At 39.4% G+C, this 16,725-nt stretch overlaps 1 protein-coding gene across 1 annotated transcript; it reads left to right on the top strand.

Moving 5' to 3' along the window:
• Nucleotides 1-10,553: 10,553 nt before the first annotated feature.
• LOC137296879 (thyrotropin-releasing hormone receptor-like) lies at nt 10,554-13,248 on the top strand. The gene has a single exon (XM_067828762.1). It carries the CDS (start codon nt 10,694-10,696, stop codon nt 11,720-11,722), a length of 1,029 nt encoding a protein of 342 aa, XP_067684863.1. The 5' UTR covers nt 10,554-10,693; the 3' UTR covers nt 11,723-13,248.
• Nucleotides 13,249-16,725: the final 3,477 nt, after the last annotated feature.

Raw genomic sequence — 16,725 nt, 5'->3', positions numbered from 1 at the left:
CTGTGATGTTACCGTCAAAGAAATTCAACTGAATGTGATATCATCAGTTGCGGAAACCTCTTTTGATGCTTTAGTATGAATACAGTGTTATCAAGTGCATTCGCTAGTGATCCATTTCTAACTGACAAATCTAATTTCATGGCATGTTTTCTGTTTGAGTGAAACCAGTTTGAATAGGTGCCCGTCAAGCGTCAACTTTAATCATTTCTTTTACATTTCTTCTTCTGACATTTAATTTTTCATTAAGAGATTATTTTCACCTGTGTTGGTAGATTCGTAGGTATATGTGTTTTGTGAAAAACAATTGTAAGAAAACTCTAAAATATTGAGTTACACGTCCAACTATATCCCAGGCGGAAGCTCCTCTCCAGTATTTTTATGAGACCTGGTTTTGTAGGAAAAGCTGCGCACATCCTACACCAAGCAACTTCACCAGTCATAAACATGCTGAGGGAGGTCATTTGTTCAACTGAATAACCATGGAAACATTTGGTCCAAATAGGAAATAACATCAGAATTGAATATCAAGTGCATAATAAATACTTTCTGATAAGTGACATCCCCTTCAATTAGACACCACTTTTCGCTCATAAGAGTATTTTTTCAGCATCTATAAGACGAGTAAATGGATGGCAACTCTTCTTCAGGTGCCATGTTTTGGTTGTTAAGGAACCACATTTGAGACTCCGTGCACGTCCGGGATAGAATAGATCTCCAGCAACCCGTGCTTGCCATAAAAGGCGACTATGCTTGTCGTAAGAGGCGACTAACGGAATCGGGTGGTCAGGCTCCCTGACTTGGTTGACACATATCATCGGTTCCCAGTTGCGCAGATCGATGCTCATGTTATTGATCATTGGATTGTCTGGTCCAGACTCGACTATTTACACAGCGCCACCACATAGCTGGATTATTGCTAAGTGCGGCGTAAAACTAAACTACCCACACACCACCAAATTTGAATGTCCTTATATGACTGTAAGGGAACTTTTAAACATACCATTCCTGATTGAATTCCTAATGTTTTTATCATATTTCACGTACATGCCTCCATTAAAGAAGTCTAGCACTTCACTTCACTGTTCTTTTTAAAGATTCTTTGATGCTTTATGGACGACTAGTTTTAATTCCTATTTTCTCAAATATTTTGTGTTAATGTAAAAAACTTATTCTTTATTTTACTACAGCCTCATACTATTCTTTAGCAATTCCATTGTTTCTCATCTTACTTTCATTTCAATTGTCCTTCATTGTGAGCATATCCTATTTGTCTTGTTCGAACCGGTTTGTTTTATTTTGTTATCAAATTACAAGCTCTAAATCTCTTGCGTATTCTAAATGCGTTAACACACAAAAACCTCCAGCAGATGAACATCACCAACAGTCAGAGTGGCGACCCGGCGGATATGTTGTGCGTGTAAATTGCTAAAGATGTGAATCAAATCAGTTTATAATCTGTTGCTGACTTACAACCCCCCCACCCCACACACACACACACACGAAAAAAAAAAAAAAAAAAAAAACAAACAAAAAAAACAAAAACAAAAACAAACTTCTGAAAATATGTTTTTCTAAATACATGCGTCCAAATGTGGCATCTGATTGAGGAGTAATTTCCAGAAACTGAGAGCCTTGGTATATGGAATTGATTTCATTATTTACTTGTGTCATGACTTTTTCGTCCTTTGCATTCGGTACATCCGAGCTGGGTTTATAACGAACTTACGGCCCAAATATCCAAACATCTCCGGTTGCCCCCGACTGTACCTTGCAAAGCGATCGTCGAGATCAAATATACACAGGGCCCTGTAACATATCTTGTATATACAGTTTGTCCTGACTGGTAAAGTGGCCCATTTTCCTGGTATCATGAATAACGCATACAGACAGACCATGGCGTAATTCCATATTGATATTGCTGAGCTCTGTTCTGTAGCAGTGATAAAGCTTATTATGGTAATGCCTCTCAGTAATAATGGACAGATTATTCTAGACCACGTGTGACGTCTATAGCCATAAATCATATGACGTCGGTACCATAAATAGAAATCAGATAGTGTTATCTTTGTCAACCACTGGCATCTGTGATTGAGCACATTCTTTGATCGATGTGGGTTTTCGGCACACCCATGTCTAGAAGCCTGTTCGAAGTCAAATAAATCACAATATACGACACGAACACGCAACAAAATTACAACTGATATGCAATACAATGAATTACAAAAACAATTAGTGACAGTATTGAATTTGATTCTGTTTGTCTAACATGGCGTCAGTGATGGTAATTCGATATTGTATCAAAGATTTGTCAATCAGTATGACAACGTTGATGAATCGCCCTTGCCTTAGATCTAGCGATACTTTGATCCCTACATGGTGTTTGATACATAGTGTACCTGACTGCTGCATAGAACGCCGAGACCCTCATCTCTGAGGGTTTGGTGAACTATCTGAAGTTAAAATGCTGACGTGATGTACGTCAATTGCTCTCAAGTGACTCGTGTAAACTGTACGGCATCAAGAAGCCCTTGGTGATGGCTGATCATTCTATCAAAGCCACAGAGTGAACGTGTAGTCACATGGTAGTCCACACGTGGGGTCAAGAAGTATGTCTTGCCCACACTCTCATCCCCGTACTCTCTGTACTCCGATGTCTGTCTGTAACCGGCTCTCTCTAGGGTAGGGAGATGTGGTACGAGTAGTCTTAGTCGTAGTCTAGAACAATGTGTAAAGGATTCGTTCATGGCACCAAAAACCCAGTGTCGGACACAACGTCTTAAGCCCATTCCTGTGTGCCCCGCTGTGATATTGCTGGAACATTGCTAAAATAAACTCATTCACTCTCTTAGATTAACTGTTGGAAATGGATCAAAGACTGAAACTCAATATTAAAACATCCATAGTCTTAGTTCTATTAAAATGGGTTTTAAACGTACAGTTATACAAACGTTGGTTGACAAACATGACTCAGTACTCAGGCTGAATTTGCTTATGTACACAAACCATTTCATTGTCATTTTAGAGTTTGTGAGTAATGTGAAAACCACATTTGTCATATTACAGTACAACGTTCTAAGCTAGAGTGGAATACTACGAGGAGCAATATAACAGAGTAATTTTGTCTCCAAATTGTGACTGAGACGAGCTTGCCTTACCCAAACGTCAAGTGTGTCAGTGTAGAAACATTATCCAGAAACCTTCACCAATATCATTCTGTCGAAGCAAATCCACCACACAAGTCCTCAGTGAAGGACGCCAAGGATATTTATACCACCCGACTACAATGAACTGACAAACTGACAAAACAACACTCCAGCAATCGTTGCTAATTTGCCTTATCAGTGTACATAATGACATTTAGAGAAGAAATCAAATGAAACGTGTTATATTTGGGATTACACTTTCTCTCTGTAGTACATTTGTAAGGTTGTGTTCCGTCTGGGATTGGAACCCTCCCAGTCAGGGCCTATATTTTCGCTAAGCAAGTCGTAAATTAATGTTAATGTATGCCTCTTGCGACTATCTTTGCGCTAAGAGAGCTTCGAAAATCTAGGCCTAGGCATCTAATCACCAGTACAAAACATCAGCGATCTAACCGACTCAGCCACCAGTAGCTGCGGGGTCGATTGTAATCCCAAATATAACTTAATATGACATTATAACCTAGAAAGAACTGTAACCCTTGCTTGTCGTAAGAGACAAATAACGGGATAGGGTGGTCAGTCTCGCTGAATTCGTTGACATATGACATTGTAACCCAACTGCCTAGATCGATGAACATGTTGTTGATCACTGGAATATCTGGTCTCCAATATTTACAAATCGCAGCCATATTTGATGAAATATTGCTGAGTGCGAAGATAAACATACAAACCAACCCCTCGTACATATGGCTTGCTGATTGCATTAAATACAAATATCCATTGTGGTTCAGTGGATTAGATCTCGTTTTGTTTTGTCATTCCCTATCAGATGTATACGTCTGTTCTGTGACGTAGTACTTCACTCTTGCTAGACATCGGTATAGGAGTGCATGCAGCATTCGCCCGTTACACCGATGACGCTTCATTTCCCCATATTTATACAGTATGTGAAGCCCATTTCTGGTGTTGCCCGCCGTGATATTGCTGGAATATTGCTAAAAGCGGCGTGAAACTAAACTCACTCAATCACAATAGTGCATGTCACCTTATATCATGGGAAGGACAATGTGAACCATAAATTCTTTTTCCTTTATATATTTACACGGTTTGAACTCACCAAATAATTTCTTGGAAATTGACGCGGCAGGTCTTTTATAAGAAATCTTCCAATATATTTGAGTGTGGAGAGTGAGGGCTGGTGTATTTATTGGATTTTATATTACAGATCCAGGAGGTGGCTTAACATGGTCTATCGCGGTTAGTCGGAGCTACTGTAAATATGTGCCAATATTGTTGTTTGAAGTCTTCATGCTTCTGACACGTTCCACGAAGCCAGGTCACAGACCCAATCTATGTTACATTTCCATTGAAACATGTATAGGTTGTGGGAATGAGCCTTCTGTTCGGCGTGATTGCCTGTGGAACCATCTATTTAGCCGATTTAGTTCTCACTGCAGTGGAGTCCTGTTCGTATGACACGAGGAATCTGTGACCATGATAAGACTGCGTTTGATGCCAGGGTGTGACAGAGAATGGCAGCTGTGACCAGAAGAGTTTTGTGTATGTCTTGCTCAGTTGTGTGTATTCTGAAATGGATTCCGTCACATTTGACAATCATTCGTGTTCAAAGTTCCCCAGACGAGTTTCACAAGTTTGACTTTTTTAGAGTATAAAGTATAAAGTACAAGCATAAAGTATGCCTTTGTCGTCTTATCATGAAATCAGTAGAGGCCGTGGTAAAGGACGCAAAGATATTCAATATAATATGTTTCCTCTATTAGACGTCATGCTGTCTGTATTTCGTGCGAGCAGTTGACCCAGCGTGTATTAAAGACCGGCAGTATCTGCCTAATTGTCTGCCCGTCTATATCCCTGGAGGGTTACGGATAGGAGTGCAAAAAGTCGCACTTTCAAACACAGTGTTCTTGCAGGTTCATAAAACTATGAAGAGTGCTGTCAAAAACAAGTTTCATTTTTTGTCCTTCTGAAACGTTTATTAGAGTGAGTCTAGGTGTTGAAACTATTCCCAATTCATTCAAATTTAAAGAAAAAAGGACAAGGAATTGGGTTAGAGAGATATATGGATAGATGGATGGAAATTTCGGAGTGCTTTATCTTTATCAGGACCCAAGCCTGATAAAACCACTTTCTAAATTATGAATTGAAAAAGACTATTGTCTGCCCGTCTATATCCCTGGAGGGTTACGGATAGGAGTGCAAAAAGTAGCACTTTCAAACACAGTGTTCTTGCAGGTTCATAAAACTATGAAGAGTGCTGTCAAAAACAAGTTTCATTTTTTGTCCTTCTGAAACGTTTATTAGAGTGAGTCTAGGTGTTGAAACTATTCCCAATTCATTCAAATTTAAAGAAAAAAGGACAAGAAATTGGGTTAGAGAGATATATGGATAGATGGATGGAAATTTCGGAGTGCTTTATCTTTATCAGGACCCAAGCCTGATAAAACCACTTTCTAAATTATGAATTGAAAAAGACTATTGTCTGCCCGTCTATATCCCTGGAGGGTTACGGATAGGAGTGCAAAAAGTAGCACTTTCAAACACAGTGTTCTTGCAGGTTCATAAAACTATGAAGAGTGCTGTCAAAAACAAGTTTCATTTTTTGTCCTTCTGAAACGTTTATTAGAGTGAGTCTAGGTGTTGAAACTATTCCCAATTCATTCAAATTTAAAGAAAAAAGGACAAGAAATTGGGTTAGAGAGATATATGGATAGATGGATGGAAATTTCGGAGTGCTTTATCTTTATCAGGACCCAAGCCTGATAAAACCACTTTCTAAATTATGAATTGAAAAAGACTATTGTCTGCCCGTCTATATCCCTGGAGGGTTACGGATAGGAGTGCAAAAAGTAGCACTTTCAAACACAGTGTTCTTGCAGGTTCATAAAACTATGAAGAGTGCTGTCAAAAACAAGTTTCATTTTTTGTCCTTCTGAAACGTTTATTAGAGTGAGTCTAGGTGTTGAAACTATTCCCAATTCATTCAAATTTAAAGAAAAAAGGACAAGAAATTGGGTTAGAGAGATATATGGATAGATGGATGGAAATTTCGGAGTGCTTTATCTTTATCAGGACCCAAGCCTGATAAAACCACTTTCTAAATTATGAATTGAAAAAGACTATTGTCTGCCCGTCTATATCCCTGGAGGGTTACGGATAGGAGTGCAAAAAGTCGCACTTTCAAACACAGTGTTCTTGCAGGTTCATAAAACTATGAAGAGTGCTGTCAAAAACAAGTTTCATTTTTTGTCCTTCTGAAACGTTTATTAGAGTGAGTCTAGGTGTTGAAACTATTCCCAATTCATTCAAATTTAAAGAAAAAAGGACAAGAAATTGGGTTAGAGAGATATATGGATAGATGGATGGAAATTTCGGAGTGCTTTATCTTTATCAGGACCCAAGCCTGATAAAACCACTTTCTAAATTATGAATTGAAAAAGACTATTGTCTGCCCGTCTATATCCCTGGAGGGTTACGGATAGGAGTGCAAAAAGTAGCACTTTCAAACACAGTGTTCTTGCAGGTTCATAAAACTATGAAGAGTGCTGTCAAAAACAAGTTTCATTTTTTGTCCTTCTGAAACGTTTATTAGAGTGAGTCTAGGTGTTGAAACTATTCCCAATTCATTCAAATTTAAAGAAAAAAGGACAAGAAATTGGGTTAGAGAGATATATGGATAGATGGATGGAAATTTCGGAGTGCTTTATCTTTATCAGGACCCAAGCCTGATAAAACCACTTTCTAAATTATGAATTGAAAAAGACTATTGGACGGCTCCAAAAACGGCTTCATGGATGGCTTCATGGCTGTTTGTTATGGTATGGAGCGATAACGCTAAAAAAACTTTTCCACAATCACAGTCTTTGCAGTTGTCTCTTGTATATTTCCGGATGTGTTAGGGCGGCGGTTAAAGTGTTCGCTCGTCACGCTGAAGACCCGGGTTCGATTCCCCACTTGTGTAGCCCATTAATGGACCCCCTCCCGTGATCCTGCCGGAATATTGCTAAAATCGACGTTAAACCTCACTCACTCACTCACTCAGTTGTAGTGAGTGAGTCAGTTTAGTTTTACGCTGCACTCAGCAATATTACAGCTATATGGCGGCGGTCTGTAAATAATCGAGTCTGGACCAGACAATCTAGTGATCAGCAACATGAGCATCGATCCGCGCAATTGGGAACCGATGACATATGCCAACCAAGCCTGACCACCCGATCCCGTTAGTGACCTCTTGCATTATTCAGTTGTAAGAGGATATGGTATCAAAATAGAACTGTTATTTTACAGCATATGTTAAGTACAGATATGAGTACACTTGGTACCACATGATGTTCGGAAACACCTGTTATCATCACCGATCTTCAGTGAGGAATTCAGGTGGTTTGTACTCCCATTTTCTCCTTGCGTTTGGTACGCTTCTTCGACGTTTATTTCACTATACCTTCGCAAAGAAAATTTGCGACATATGCCGGCAACTGTAACACACAATCCTATAGTTAGTCTTTCATCTGCCTTTAGACGCAGACAGGACGCTCTGACCAGTGAGTGCAGTTACCTACTGTCCAAGTGTCAGGTTCCTTGCCTTAGCAGTCTCTGTCGGAGTCTGCAGGCTGTGTGCCAACTGCTCGACCCGCCCTATAAGATGTACTGTGAGAAATGTAACTAACATTTCTTGTTGACATTACGCATAGGCCTCACGTTGTCTCATGAGCTCAAACCTTGAAGTCGCTATATTGTTGGGAGCCTTTACACCCTGATATAAAGACGAAGGTTAATAAAAAGCAATTTGCTCTAAATTTGCCCTGTTTGTCATTCGCCTCATTCTTTACGTTATCAGACGCTGATCAGTTATTGAAACAAAGATACGTCTTCTTGGAGTCCAAGGCATTGTAAAAATACAGATAACGGTACAGACAGATAAATGATTCTGCGAATTATCCCTGTATTCTCCTGCATTCGTAAAAATACCATTAAACTTACTCAAATTCTCACTAAATGTTCATTTTGCTTATTACATTAGAGCATATGGCATGGAACGATATTAAAATTGGGTGATTGTGATATTTGCATTCATTTCAATCAGATGTCATCATGTCATTAACATGTGGTTCATGGATGCTAAAATCGTGAATCTGAGAAGATGTTAGCAAAATATATGGTCTGGAGTGATTTAAAGATCGGCGATTTATTAGGACAGCAGCGGCAGCTGCATGTACAAGCATACATGACAATCAATAAACCCGAAATGGAAAGGTGTTTTATAAAAAATGTATATTGATTTCTCGAATCCCGGAAAGGTCATTAAGTCAGGCAGTTTCAGTGGTCCCAACCAACGTTGTCTGAACATGACAAATAGACATGCCCAAATACATGTTCCAATATGTTGAGTGAAACATATTTGATTTAGTTGTTAATTTGACAAAAAGACATGCCAAATTGTACATTTCAGTGTTTTCTTGACCCAGGTTTGATTCGCTTCCTAATTTGTTAAATATGCATTTCAAACAATATATTTCAGTTCGTATATTAGATAATTTCTTCTGTAGGTTTCAGATTGAGTAATACACATGTCAAAATACATATTTCAATATGTTCATGGAAAAATTGATTTTTCACAGTCTGAAAATCTTGTATGTTTGAAACGTTGAAAGTGTCTTGTTTGCATTTGCATTGATTTACTTGGCAAAGATGAAAGATACGACAAGGTACACAGGCAAACCTATTTAGTGTATTTGCATATATGATGATATTTTATGAACAAGAGAACAAATTTGTGTTTCTATGCAATTAGATAAGGTAATATAGTTCGCATAAGGCAATGTCACTTCATTCACAAATTGATTGAAATAACGTCCTTTGGTATCGCTCTAACAATGCATTCCTCACACACTCAGGGGTAATGCAAAATCAATAAAAGTGTGTTTTTCTTTAATTGATTCCTAGTCTAGACGATTGGTGAATCATGACAATATTGACATTAGACCAATACATGCTGGCGTATACCAATGCATATATAAACGCACTGACCACGTGTGTTTGCACATGATCCATTCTTGATATCAAATAACGATATATCGAAATAACATTCCCTGCCATCTTCGTTTTGCTTCTGTATCTTGATGTACATGGGTTCGTCTAGGATTTGCTTAAGCTCCAGAAATTAGTTTTCATGAGAAGAAATCTTTTCGAATGATATCAGCTTGCCACCGTAATTGCATAATTTAGTTACCACAGTCTATGCTGCTGTAAAACAGTCCAACATTTCAACGTTGTCAATGCAATCAAGGTTGTTTCATATCCATCCAACTGATCAACTGAAAGTATTTTGATATCATTACAGGTGCTTGGAGCAGCCTCTTCAGAGACGATAGTGGTGGAGCATTAGGACAACGAACCAGCTACTTCCATTATAAAGTGGAACGACTTCCGCATCACTTATATCCAGAGTATGTTTCTAACAGGACAACATCTGATAGTTCACCCGACACACTGACAATTTTGAGGTTGTCAACCAATTTGGAATCGTTTTTCGAGATAGGGTATATTTTCCTGCGTATGCCACATTTCATGGATGCATTGAACACAGGATGGATGAACACAGTACAGTCTCGCGGTTTCCACATCATGTCGATGTACAAGTAGTTACTGCAAATGGTAATTTAAACCGAGTGATTAGTTACCATGGAAACAGACAACGAGCGATCTAGAAAGGAATCAGCCTTATGCGTATGAAGTCAAGAACATACTTTATGAGTGGCTGTTTCAGGTAGTATCACGCTTGCAAAATTGTGTGAAGTAATTTTTACTGTGTCAAACTCGTGATGAGACTGGGAAACAATAATTGACCAAAGCAGTATAGGTGCTGTGCATATACGCCCACACATATTTTACTTTCGAACGTTTCACCCTTGTCTTGTAAACACACGGATCATTGACTGATGTTCCCATGTTAACTCTTGGGTTTAATTAATATTCCCAAAGGACACGAGGAACTCTTCCCCGCGCCATCATATATTATGGAGATTTCAAATTAGAGACGACAGGAACCTAATGGTTTGATCAAGAAATGAACGTTCTCCGTTGTTTACGACGTTAAACGTCACCTGTTTAAACGGTAAGCATATATCAAGCACTATCTCGACAGCAGGAGGATGGCCTTTGCCAGGAGTAAGCCTCCAAGCTAGAGTCGTTTCCCATGAGGCACTGTCCTGACACAGAAGACGAATTTACTCTATTGGCCTCCAGATAACCTGCTTACAATATCCTGTGCTTGCAACCCCGCACACCACTTTAATAGAGTGCCAGAGAACAATATAACGACCTTAGACCATAAGAAAAATTTTCGATTGTCGCCAATATTGTGTTCGACAGTGTATGTAATAAAACAATAAAGTCAGTTCCAGTCGATCTAGTGCGTGCATCAGGTTACAGACTCAAATTGGGTCTCAAATCCTTGTTCTGCTCTGGAACAGGCTGTTTATATAGCTTGTATGACTTAATGGATCAGAAGGTCTGACATATCAAACAGAACCATGTCTCTTGGAGCTATCCTTGAATACCATGGGGATGCAAACTTCACCCAGGAATTCCAGTTTCCTTTGTATGGCAACAACGGAACGGACCATCTCGTAGAGATAGCACATGCTATCAGTTTATATCTTATCCCAACGATTTGCTTCCTTGGAATCGTCGGCAATGTGTGCTCCTTCTTTGTCTTCACGTTATCAACGTTTCGGTTCCTTCCCTGTTCCCTCTACCTTGCTGCTCTAGCTGTCTCAGACACGGGATTCCTGGCAGCTCTGTTCATGGCCTGGCTTACAAGTCTCATGCCTTGGGTCGCTATGGCACCAGGCCTCTGTCTCACAATGGTGTACATAACATATGTGTGCAGTTTCTTATCCGCCTGGTATGTCGTGCTTATGATGGTGGAACGGTTCGTCGTCGTCTGCCACCCCCTAAAAGCACCTAGATATGTTACAAAGAGGAGGTCGAGAATGGCCGTGGGGTTTGTCACCGCCTTCGCTCTGATTCTTTACCTGCACAGCTTCCTTTCCACGTACGTCAATGTAACAGTGTATGGACCGTCTTGTTCAGCGAGAGAACAGTATATGAAATTCAACGCCATATTTACCTACATAGACTCTCTAGTAACATTTGTGGTGCCTTTCACAGCAATAGTTGTCCTCAACATTAGGATCATCCTTACAGTACGGAACTTCCGTCTTAAACACCACCCATTACACATGTACTGCATGCATCAGTCAGAACCAGGGGTTCTGACACAGGCTCAGGTACGTTCAACGAAGATGCTTGTGCTCGTGTCCAGTATATTCGTTGTCCTCTATCTTCCCAGCCACGCCATCAGAATGTACCTGCTGGTCAGAGTGTTGGTCAGGAACGACCACTGGATGTATGACCACACGACCGTCCTCGCGCAGCAGATCTGTCAGTTTCCGTACTTCATTAACTTCGCCGTTGATTTCCTTGTCTACAGTATCACAAGTAAGAACTTCAGAAAGAATGGCGTCAAACTCTTCAGAAGACTGTGTGATGACGACTGAACACCGTGTCAACAATCGACGACACGAAGAAACGAGTGGATGAGTCTACTATGTCGAACAAAGGACGACTTGGTTGCCAACAATCTGTGGACATGAATGAAGAGCCTACTGATCAATCATTAGCTAATGAGACTAACTGTTCTTTAAGATAACTGTATTGATGAGTCAATATCGCGGTTAGGCATTTAGAAGTCGGTATTCTAATATAGGACGAAATGTAATGGATGTCAACTTCTTTATTGTTTACACAACATCTCTGGATCCACCCGACGAAGGACCAAGGAATAGCACAGAAACGTTGTGTAAACAATAAAGAAAAAGTTGACATCCATAACATTTTGTCGCATATGACTTAATATCGCCGACAGGTGTTGCCTCTTCACCATTTGTGGTGTGTTGCACGACTTGATGTCCTATTACCAACTGTGGATGGAACATAAACCTTCATGTGCCAAACCTAGATGTGGAACTAAACGGGAAGGATAAAATGATAAGGAAAACACAGATTCCAGGAGTACTTTATTTGTTGGATTGGCAAAGCGGATGGACATATCAAGAACATAAATGACATATGTGTAGGCGTTAGTTTATGAACGATATCAAACTTGTGTGACTAACAGTTATGTTCATCAGTTGATCTCCCGTTCATACAGGCAAACTGAGTCGCGGAGCGATTGATATTCTGTCCATACAGGAAGATGGAAACAGTTGCCGACATGTCGATCTGTCGAAACATTGTTGAGATGTAAATACTGAACATGAACACGGGTGTAATCTGTTCTGAACGATAAGGAGAGCTTGTGTTTGAATATATTTGAATATATACAATGTTTGTTTCTCAAATTCACGAGAATATACTTACTGTGCACATTGATATACATTGGGTCAGTGTTGTTATCCATCATGACATTGTCTTTGTTTCAACTGAGGAAGTTTGTCTCGTCTGTATAATGAATGTTGTTGTTTTTTCCCACGATGGGTAATACAAATAGAATAGGTCAAATGCATTATTCTAACTTTAGATTACAGAAAGTTTTCAGTGTACTGCAAAATAATTGGAATTGCAGAATTCATTAATAAAATTATTGGTATTTAGGTTTAGGAAACAAGTGGCCTTTATAAGTATGAAAACGGTTTTTCAAAAGCAAAAGTACTTTCTGTAGGTTAAGGGTTCAATTCACCCGTTTCCATTTCCTATTTTCACAATTGTGACATTTCATTGGTGATGCCGTGCATTGCTTCCTCGTCATATGACGAGAATATCAAAAGGTGACAAGATAGTACCAATATGGCCTGTTTTCATTCACTTCCTTAAAATGGTAAGTGGTATACTTTTGACGTGATATACATGACCAAGGTTTCGAAAATGTCTACTTTTTCAATCTGTGATTGGACGTGATGGATCGACTTCCATTATCCGTTACCAATCCCGGTACACCATTGTCCGAGTGATGTCATGAACACTTAATGATCATACTTGGTAGACTTAAAGGCAAATATATTAAATTTTCTGAAGCCTTTAGATTTTTTTGCGTTGTGCCATATACTGTACTGTTGGGTCATAAAGAACGATAAACGTAGTGTTCTATATTCGTTGCTCTGTTGGTGGTTTAATGTATGTTTGATAGAACCACACTTTCTGAATGATGTCTTACGATTCTATATCTGCGCGGTGATATTTTATCGTCAAGATTCCGGGATACAATACAACCAAGTCCCCGAGTCAAAATATCTGAATAAATTGGATAGATTGGTTAGAAGCGGTCCATATGCGGTGTACATTTTATCCCGACTGTGTCTGCACTTCCTTAGAGTGTGCCATCATTCCGCGATTTAGAGTGCTTGCCTGTCATTCGCCTATAGCGTGTTGTCGTATCCCGATCATTTCCTGAGTATCTGTGTATCGTCATCCCGATTGTGCTTCATCATTGTCGGATTATCTGTATATCGTCATCCCGATTGTGCTTCATCATTGTCGGATTATCTGTATATCGTCATCCTGATTGTGCTTCATCATTGTCGGATTATCTGTATATCGTCATCCCGATTGTGCTTCATCATTGTCGGAGTATCTGTATATCGTCATCCTGATTGTGCTTCATCATTGTCGGATTATCTGTATATCGTCATCCCGATTGTGCTTCGTTATTTCCTGATTTTCTGTATCTCATCCCCTGCATGTGTGGTCGCATGTGAAACCCATTCCGGCTTTCATACGTCTTGATATTTCCTGGAATATTTGTTTTAAGCGGTGGAAATCCATACTCACTCACCCATCATTTCCTAATCATTTTTTTATAAGAATCGGCTTTCAATCACGAGTTTTAGCTAACCTGGTTATTTAAAACCTCCGCTTGGTTTGACTAAAATGGCTAACTTTCACCCGCTGACAGTAAACTTACAAAGCGAAACTTCATTAATTTACTCGAAGCTCAACTCAAACTCCCTAGCTTACATTGTCGTTTTCGGAAATGCAATTACACGAAACTTAGATACTTGCAAAGTGGCGCTGATGAAGTCAGATTAACACTAGCACTCTTGTCTCGACATACACGTGCGTGTAAGTATATGTGATTGATAGTATCATTCCGGCTTTGCCTGTTTTAGCGCACTGCAGAACTCAGTCTGACACAGATTTTGATATTGGTGTTACGGCGTAAATTGTAATAAGACGGTAAAATATAATTAAGTGCGGTAAATTGTAATAACACCGCGGTAAATTGTAATAATAGGTGTGGTAAAATGTAATGGCTGACCTGCAGTGGTGAAGACGAACAAAGGCTGGAATTCGACATTCTTTGGAAATTAGAAGGAATAGGAGATGTTATGACAATATACCGGTACAATTTATGACACTTGACTTGGAATGGGAAACGCTGATACATTTCCCATAATTTGTTCAATTTTCGAATACTGCCTCATAAGTGCGATGTTTTCAGTGTTCGGATTGTGATTTCTATAAAGCTTAATCTCACACTTTTTGTTTCCTTACATAATAGGCAGTGAATTGTATTTTATTACATTTTACCGCAGGAATTATTACAGTTTACCACAGTTTTCGTGTTACAGTTTGCCGCAGTTTTATTGCAATTTACCGCAAATCAGTTGTTAAATTTTACCGCACTTTTTATAACAATTTCCCGCGTTATTAAAATTTACGTCGCAACAATTGGGCGTTGAGATATCTGAGAAAATGTTGTCCTCATAACCTCAGCTTAGAGACATAACTCGAAACTATATTGTTTCCGTGACTTAATTACCTCAGTATTCATTAAATCCAGTCAACACCGTAATTACCCAGAGTAAACATGTTAAGGTTGTGACATAGTTCTAAACATACATAAGATTTAATCCCTCGAATGACAGGTCAAAACAACCTACCCTTATTGTGATTATTAATTTGCCTGTATCACGTATATAACGGATATATAGGTTCTCATATCGACGGGGATGCTGGGGTAGCGTTGCGGTTAAAGCTTTCGCTCTTCAAACCGAACACCCGGGTTCAATCATCACATGTGTACAATGTGTGAAGCCCATTTCTGGTGTCCCCTGCCGTTATATTGCTGAAATATTGCCAAAAGCGGCGTAAAACCATATTCACTCGCTGTCATATCTACGGGGCCGAAAACAAGGTCTAATCGTCTTCCAAGAAACATGTAGGGGAAAGTTATGTATGTTCGATATTGTTGTATAAAATGTGTATTTATCAGTCGTGTGTGTGTGTGTGTGTGCTCGTGTTTCGGATGTTCATGTAAATATATCTCTGTACATATGTATATGTACCAGCCGTTTCCTGTTCTACCTTTCTGAGCCCCCCTCTTGGTCAGAAAAGGTTTCACACACATGGACTCCTCGTGAGCAATACAACTCATTTGCCTTGAATTAAAGATGCTTCACAAAAAGTAGTTCAAAATTACTTGTGTCAATATATCCAGCGTAGTTTAAGTAATAGAATACACGTATACATGCAACCATGGTATCGTAATGTTCATGATGAATGTTTGGTTAATTGTTTGTACTAATATAGAACATACTATAAGTGTTGTTAGTGTTTATTGTGGACTTTGTTTCAGCTTGTTGATTGTTATGTGAATAAAGTTATAATTTCATTCAACTCTTTGGCGTTGATTCTTTCTGGGAATATTGCAGAGAAAACAGGTAGGGGAAATCAATTTCAAACCATTGCGCCTTACAGCTAAAAAACACAGAAGCAAAAAACATCGCAAATAGGCGAGGATGAAAGGAATAATACATTAGATGGGGATGTAAGGATTAGGAGGATATGTATATTAAATCAATTACGATTAAAACGGCGGTATGTATCATATTCTTTGAATATGCCTAATACCTAGTGCGACCTTACTACCTTTACTAATACTACATACCTCCTTCACACAGACTGAACAAGTCTGTGGATTATGTCCTGTGGAATTCTGTATCGTCTTGCATGGTGGGACAGTGGAGCAGCCTAAGTAGTTAAAGCTTTCGAACGTCACGTTGAAGACTCGGGCTCGATTCCCCACATAGATACAATGTGTGAAGCTTTTTCCTGTTGTCCGTAATATTGCTGAAATATTGCTAAAGGCGTTTAAAAATGACGTACTTTTGCAGAATGATACCCTCATGTTTCTTGTTGTTCCATGCTGCCATTGACGTCATTCAGTCTCGACGTTCTCATTACGCCATATGTCAACAAACGTACGACACAACTTTGAAACCGGTTTAAAATTGGTCTTCAGCAACCTAAGCTTGTCGTAACAGGCGACAAACGTGATCGGGTGGGCAGGCTTGCTGACTTGGTTGACGACACGTTATCGTATCCTGATGGCGTAGATGCATGCTCATGATGTCAGTCAGTGGATTGCCTGGTACAGACTCCATTCTTTACATGCCGCTGTCATATAGCCGGGGTATTGCTGAGTGCCGCGTTAAACACCAAAGAACACGCTGGCTTTCACTTTTCACTGCACGTGATTGGCACAACTTTTATCCTGCTCTCC

Source organism: Haliotis asinina, chromosome 9 (assembly GCF_037392515.1).
Source record: "Haliotis asinina isolate JCU_RB_2024 chromosome 9, JCU_Hal_asi_v2, whole genome shotgun sequence".
Lineage (NCBI taxonomy): Eukaryota > Metazoa > Mollusca > Gastropoda > Lepetellida > Haliotidae > Haliotis > Haliotis asinina.
This window is presented reverse-complemented; position numbering and strand designations above follow the sequence as displayed.